Source organism: Galeopterus variegatus, unplaced genomic scaffold (assembly GCF_000696425.1).
Source record: "Galeopterus variegatus unplaced genomic scaffold, G_variegatus-3.0.2 Scaffold7006, whole genome shotgun sequence".
NCBI lineage: Eukaryota > Metazoa > Chordata > Mammalia > Dermoptera > Cynocephalidae > Galeopterus > Galeopterus variegatus.
In genome coordinates this window covers 1930-9224 of record NW_007733117.1, presented here as the reverse complement: position 1 = coordinate 9224, position 7295 = coordinate 1930, and the positions used below count along the sequence as shown (strand labels likewise).

The 7295-nt window shown below is 56.0% G+C and overlaps 1 protein-coding gene across 3 annotated transcripts in view; it reads left to right on the top strand.

Moving 5' to 3' along the window:
* Window positions 1–5321, top strand: part of LOC103606974 (protein DGCR14) — an 11009-nt gene extending 5688 nt beyond the window's left edge. For 2 of the 3 annotated variants that reach the window (XM_008591532.1, XM_008591531.1), the window contains exons 7-10: window positions 268–370; window positions 1172–1281; window positions 4231–4346; window positions 4791–5321. In XM_008591532.1, the coding sequence (XP_008589754.1) occupies window positions 268–370; window positions 1172–1281; window positions 4231–4346; window positions 4791–5070 (609 nt within the window). In that variant the 3' untranslated portion in view covers window positions 5071–5321. The remainder of the gene's footprint in view (window positions 1–267; window positions 371–1171; window positions 1282–4230; window positions 4347–4790) is intronic. The other variant, XM_008591533.1, reaches the window with a different exon arrangement.
* The last annotated feature ends 1974 nt before the right edge of the window (window positions 5322–7295 follow it).

Here is a 7295-nt window from a genome sequence, read left to right as displayed (position 1 = left end):
TATGTGGGATCCGAACCCTCGGGCGGGAGCGCCGCCGCGCTTCCCAAGCGGTGCACTTATCCAGTGCGCCACCGGGCCGGCCCCTCTCAAGGTCTTTTTGGGGGCAAGGTCCTCCCTCTCTTTCCCCAACTGGGCTGCCAGCCCCAGAACCCGGCTTTGCCCTGTGCAGGGGAAGCATTTCCAGCATGTTCCTGTGCAGCTGCCCTTTGGCCAGCTGGAGGGAGTGGGCTCCAGCCCCTCTGACGCTAGCCTCTCTGCTTATTCCAGCACAAACAGGGCAAGGTGGGCCCCGACGGCAAGGAACTGATCCCGCAGGAGTCTCCCCGAGTGAGCGGATTTGGATTTGTTGCCACCCCTTCTCCTGCCCCTGGTGAGAAATGCACCTGCTGGCAAGCTGGTCCACCAGAGGGACTGCCTGGGGGGAGATGGGCTCCACCTGGGTCTGTCCCCCCACCTTGGGTGACTTAGGGACCCAGTCTCCCATCTGTGCAAGTACAGGGCTGGGCTCTGGGGCTCTGAGAGGGGCTGGGTACCCAGGCTGGTCAGCCATACATGGGCTGGACTCTCAGGCAGACCCTACCTAAGATGTCTTGGGGTGATATTTCGTGTTTGGTCCTGACTGTGACGTCAATGGGTAGGGTGCTGTGTGGGCAGTGCTTACAAGGAGGTGGGTGAAGCTTGGGACAGTTCCTTGGTACATGTGGGCATCCCTCTGCCCTCCTGCACACTGGCCTCTGCATTCTCAGTTGCTGGTTGCTATGACACAGGCCAGGGCATGTGACGACACCACAGGTTTGCCCGGGGTTCTAGGAGCCCTGGAAGCTCCAAGGGTCTCCTCCCTTGGGGTGGGAGGAGCCTCTCAGGCTGGTCCCCTGGCCCTGTGCTAGCATGGGGGCCTAGCTGACCCAGTCCCTCCCTCCTCCCCCAGGCTAAGCACATGGCTGCAAGGGCCTGGACCTGCCTTGGACCCACAGTGACCTTGGCATTTTCATCTCAGAGGATGGAGGTGCCAGGGTTCCAGAGTCATGGGGAAGAAAAGAGGGCTAGCTGCCAGCCTTGATGTTAGCTGGAATGCACACGGGGTAAACTGGCTGTGGTGAAGGGGAGGGCCTGTGCCGTACCCCAATCTGGGTCCCCTGGCATGAAGTGGCTATGGGCTCTCCATCTGCAGGTGTGAACGAGTCCCCATTGATGACCTGGGGGGAGGTTGAGAACACACCCTTGAGAGTCGAAGGGTCAGAGACGCCGTACGTGGACAGGACACCAGGTCCAGCCTTCAAGGTGGGTTGTGGTGTGAGGGGAACAGCGTGGGACTCAGTGTGGATGCCTGAAGTATAGAGGGCTGAGCCCCAGCTATCACTGGTCAAAGCAGGACCGACAGCACTTCTGAATGCCAGGTGCTGAAGCCAAGTGTAGGTGGCTCGGTGGTCTGTCAAGGAGGGATTGGGGCGGTGGGGGCCAAGGCACCAAGACAGGGAGTGGACTGGGCCACTCTAGAGCTTGCAGGCTGGGGGCTGTTCACACATGAGGTGGGACGGTCACAGAGAGTCAGGCCAGAAACTACGACTGCCCTGAGGGCTGTGGGACATTGTTTGTGTCCTCAGAAGGGCTGTGTGCTTGCAGAGAAAGGTCTCTGGTTGTAGAACATAATTAAGGACACACCAGATTGTGTGGCTTGAGCCACGGGTTGTAGGAGTGGTTAGAGCAGAGTGTGCAAGGCCTGGAGCAGGCAAGGGAGGCTCTTCATGAGCCAAGTCAATGTGTCAGGGCAGGGGTGCATCACGGTGGCCTCTGAGGGCCTGGTGGGGTGGGGAAGCTGGGTGGAGGGTGGTTTGTAGAAATTGGGTGGCCCAGGATGGCGTGAGTGAGTGGACAGTTAGGTGTGGCTGTCGAGAGCCATTGGGAAGGTGAGGTGCTCTGGTCTGCAGGGAGTTTTTTGGGGAAACTGAGGCACTGCTGTGGTAGGGAAAGGGCCCCTGAAACGTGGGAGTGTGCACATCCTGCTGTTGAGGTGCTGGGCCCCTGCCTGTGCTGATTCTAGAGTGTCGAGATGTGGCCAGAGGCAGAAGTTTGTGTTGTCGCAGAGCCCAAGGGTATGGTATTATATCTTCTACTTTGAAAACCCAAAGGAGTCAGGTGTGGTCTGGAATGAGTATAGGAGGTCTGGTTAGGCGGCTGGGTAAGAGGTCATCTCTCGTCAGTCCCTTTAAACACTGACAGTGATCAGTTTGAAATGCAGCAGAAAAAGAGAGACCACTTGTATAGCAGGGGAAAGTTACAGCAGCTAGGAGTCGCTTGGCTTCCGTAAAGAAAGCCATGGGCTCATGCTGCAGACTGAGGAGGACACCTGCCAGGTGACTGGCCTGAGGGCACCGGCCTTTCTCCAGGGCCTGGCAGGGATCCCCCCAGCATCTCACTGCTGATCCTTCCCCAGAGTAGTTCATAGAGGTAATGTACATCCAGTCAAAGCATGGGCAGAGGTTTTGGGTACTTTGCTTCCAAAATTTGTCTGGGACGCAGGGATAATCAAGACAAACTTGAGAAAGGAATACTGGAGAGAAACGTATGCTGCAGATACTAGGAGCATATCATAAGACCCTGGATGCTTCAGAAGTGTGCTGCTGGGTCTAGAACCTACAGGCCAAGAGGAAAGAAGAGAAGTTCTGAAACAGGCTGTAGTAAGAAGTAGAGCAGGTAAGAATTTAGGTGGCAGTTCAAATTGTGCTGTTTGACAGAGTGTTTGGAGGTAAATTAAACTAGGTCCTTAATGGGTATAGCACAATAAATTCCCAAAAAGAGGAAAGATTAAAAGTAAAAACAATAACCATAAAACAGCTAAGTGAAAATAAAGGTGAATATTTCGTCTGATCTTAAGGTAGGAAGGACTTTCCAAACATAGAAGCCAAGGAAGAGATCACAAAGGAAGTAATAGCTATCTGAAAATGATCAATTAAGTACAGCAGAAAATGTCATGAATAAAACTAAAGCAAATAACTGGAAAGAAATGTGTATGGCGTAGCGTAAGTTCATCGGCATAGACGAAGCTCCTATGAATAACAACAGAACACAGCACAAGCACTTTGATAGAAAAATAGGCCATGGATAGGGGCTGGCCAGTTTGTTCAATTGCTTAGAGCTTGGTGTTGTAACACCAAGGTCAAGCGTTTGGATCCCGTACTGGCCAGCCATCAAAAAAAATTTTTTAAGAAAAAAGGAAAAAAAAAAAAATAGGCCACAGATGCATGTGGGAAGCTCTCAGAAGAAATATGGTTGGTCGATAAAGACAGAGAGACATTCACTCTAGTAATCAGAGGGAAACACTCTAAAACAAGACACACTTTTTCCTAAAAGATTGTCAGAGGGTCATAACTTGGCAGTCCTGCTTTGAGAGGAGTGTTAGGACAGGTGAAGAGGGCCAGGCCTGGATAGGTGGGCAGGTCAGGTGGGATGGGCGGTGACTTCAAGGGGCATGTAACGGGAGGCTACAGAGGGTTCTTGGGATCAGGGAGGCCACTGGCAAGAGGCTGGTGCCCATGGCAGATGCTCTTCTGTGTGAGGGAGTGCCTGACACTGTGGGGCAACGGATCGCAACCTCAGTGTTGCCCCCATACCAGACCGGGGACCGGCAACGGGATCGCAAACCTCGGTGTCGCTCCCGCACCTCACTCAGCCAGTGAGCAGGAACCGGTCCGTATGTGGGATCCGAACCCTCGGGTGGGAGCGCCGCAGCGCTTCCCAAGCGGCGCACTATCCAGTGCGCCACCGGGCCGGCCCCCAAAAAAATTTTTTAAGAAAAAAGAATCAAAAAAAATTTTTTAAGAAAAAAGGAAAAAAAAAAAAATAGGCCACAGATGCATGTGGGAAGCTCTCAGAAGAAATATGGTTGGTCGATAAAGACAGAGAGACATTCACTCTAGTAATCAGAGGGAAACACTCTAAAACAAGACACACTTTTTCCTAAAAGATTGTCAGAGGGTCATAACTTGGCAGTCCTGCTTTGAGAGGAGTGTTAGGACAGGTGAAGAGGGCCAGGCCTGGATAGGTGGGCAGGTCAGGTGGGATGGGCGGTGACTTCAAGGGGCATGTAACGGGAGGCTACAGAGGGTTCTTGGGATCAGGGAGGCCACTGGCAAGAGGCTGGTGCCCATGGCAGATGCTCTTCTGTGTGAGGGAGTGCCTGACACTGTGGCAGGCCCAGCACAGGCCACCCACACGCCTGCTGCCTTGCAGATCTTGGAGCCGGGCCGCAGGGAGCGGCTGGGGCTGAAGATGGCCAACGAAGCTGCCGCCAAGAACCGAGCCAAGAAGCAGGAGGCCTTGCGGAGGGTGACAGAGAACCTGGCCAGGTGAGGGGTGGCTTGGCCCTCAGGTGGGGGTGGCGCGTGTCTCTGCTTGCTCTCGCTTGACTTCCCCCAGCAGTGTAGATGCCTCCCCCAGCAGTGTGTGCAGGGCAGAGTCCAGGACAGGTCTGTGGGATTCTTCAGTGAGCGCTGTGGTGGCTCCTCTGATCCAGAGTGTGGCCACACGGGGGCCCCTCTCCATCTTCTCTTTCCTCCACATCTTCCTTGACCCAGTCCTAAGAGGCACTTTTAGGCCTGTTGTCCTGCTATGAGCTCCTTTCAGCTCATAGTAGAAAGTGTTATTATTCCCCTTGGAGGGGGGTGGGGACTGCAACTCTCAGAGGTCTGTGGGTTCTCAAGGGTGGCACCCCTGCTTGACCTCAAATTTGGCCCCATTGGCAGCACCCAGCCTACCTAACCCTGCCTCTCTCACCCACCCCTCCACCCCAGCCTTACCCCCAAAGGCCTGAGCCCAGCCATGTCCCCAGCCCTGCAGCGCCTTGTGAGTAGGACGGCCAGCAAGTACACAGACCGGGCCCTGCGAGCCAGCTACACACCATCTCCAGCACGCCTGACCCACCTCAAGACCCCAGCCAGTGGGCCACAGACCCCCACAAGCACGCCAGCCCCTGGCTCTGCCACACGCACGCCCCTCACACAGGACCCAGCCTCTATCACGGACAACCTGCTGCAGCTCCCTGCCCGGCGCAAAGCTTCAGACTTCTTTTAGAACCAGGCCTGGGCTGGGCCCGTGGACACCTTGTGGAGCCTGCAGGGCAGTTGTACACCCAGCAGAGGACTCTTGCCTTCTGGGGACCCAGGCCTGGGCCAAAAGCAGTTGACCATCCAGGAGCCACAGGAGAAAGACACATATACCCATTCCCCTTGGTGTGACGCACCCAGGCTGTGCCCCAAGGCCTTGCTGAAACTTTTCTATTTAAGCCCCACCTAAAGTGTCATTAAAGGACACCTGGTACAGTATGGTAGGGTCACCTTTCCATCCGTCCTGCTCCTTGTACAAGCCTTGGGGCCACCCTGGTGCCTGCATCTCATCTCAGTACTATGGGACTTGAGGTGATGGCCCCCCAGGGGAAGAAGCTACAGGTGGGGTGGCCATGGGGGGGAGGCAGGTGACTCCTGTACTGCTCTTTGTGATGCCGCAACCTGCCTCTGAGCTGAGTCCACATTCCTTCCTCCCTTCCCCCAGTTCTTTCTGCTTCTCTGAGGGAGGGTTGCAGCCCTTGAAAGTTGTGACCCTCAGTTCACCAGGGGCTCTGGGTGCAGGTCTGCAGCCTCCCAGCTGGGCCTGACCTGCATGATTTGTTACAAGACCACCTTCCCAGCTCAGGTGGGGCAGGGCTGTCCCCTGCTTCCTGCCCTTGCAGTCTCCCACTCTGCTCCAAGCACTGTGTGCCACCTGCTGAGGTACCAGCCTCACCCTGTCATCATTCCCACCAGCAGGAGCCTCCAGATAATAGTAACCAGGCCACAACGTGTCCATCTCCCTAGGAAGGAATCTCTCCACAAAGTCGGTGGGCGTTTTCTTGCGGTCGATGATCTTGACCGCCACGTTGAACTTCAGGCGCTCGGAGTAAGCAGATTTGACTTTTGCGTAGGAGCCCTTGCCGAGATTGATGCCCACAACGTAACCCTTCTTCCTTAGGACCGCGGCATCGTCCATGGTGCCAGGAGCGGCCGGGGCCGCTGCCCTCTACATCCCCTCCCCACGTGGGCCAGCAGGCATTGTCCTCATTTACACTGTGGGGAGGCGTCTGCCTGGGCTGGGCCTGGACTTGCAGGAGTGGAACGCTCAGCATTGTCTCCAGTGACTTCAGCGAATGAAGTCATAAAGCCAGGCTGCTGGGAGTGGGAACTGGGCTGGGAGTAACCGGGCCCCTGGAACCCTGGAAGCCAGGCTGGCCTGGCAGGAGCACCTGCTCTCCACCCACTGGAAGGAAGCTGGCACCCAGGACCATGGTAACCATCCCTGCTCCTCTTCCTTGGTGTGGCTTCCCAGTCACTAGTCAGGCCTGAGGGGAGGCAGCTCAGGTCCAGCCAGATTACCAGCTCCATGCCTGTTTCACTCATCTGGCCATGGGGGCTGACCCTGCATTGGTTCTCATCCCACTAGGGCCAGTTTCCTGCAGCTTCTTTGGGGTGTGGGGGAAAAAAAACCCTCTAGAGCTTGTGTCCTTGGAAATGGAAGTACCTGGCTGGGAACCTGCCCTGGTCCAGCCAGGCCAGCATTGTTTCTAAGCCTGGTGGGTGAAATGAGCTTCATGTTTGGGAGCAGGAGCCAGCAGGCTGCTTGGGGTAGGGAGCTGGGCAGATGAGTCGCTGCAGCTCTGGTGAGCAAGGGCTTGCATGCATGCAGGTGGGAGGGCAGGCAGCACTCAGGGCTGCAGGTGTGCCAGCCGGGTGCCCAGGGTCCAGGTAGAGGAGGTGTTAAGGCACCCAGGCAGGAAGGAGCCTGGGAAATGAGAGGGTTTGTTCTGAGAATGCTGGAGTAATAGAGTCAGGCGGGAAGCAGAGAAGGTCGAGGGCTTTTTCTCTAGGTGACGGGCAGCCATTGCAGACGGAGACACGATCCAAGGAGCATATGAAGATGGTCACTGGCAGAAGAGAGGGAAGAGAATTGGCTTTGGGGTGAGTATGGGGACCAATGCTTTGACTGACTCAGAGGAGGCCAGACCAGGTGGGCTTCTGGGGGGTCAGTGAGACTGCGAAAGGCAAGCCTGGGTCTGGATCACTGGCTAGTGGGTAGATGGGGCCTGCGGCAGGACCTCGGTACTGGGGGGGATCAGGGGGCCAGTAGCACCCAGAGCATCGACTGTCGAGAGCAAGCACCTGGCAAGGAGGGGGTGTCCCAAATCACATCGCTTTGACTTCTGTGAGGAGTGGGCAGTGGTTGCCTGTTGGAATGGTGACACTGCACATGATTTGCATGTCAAACTG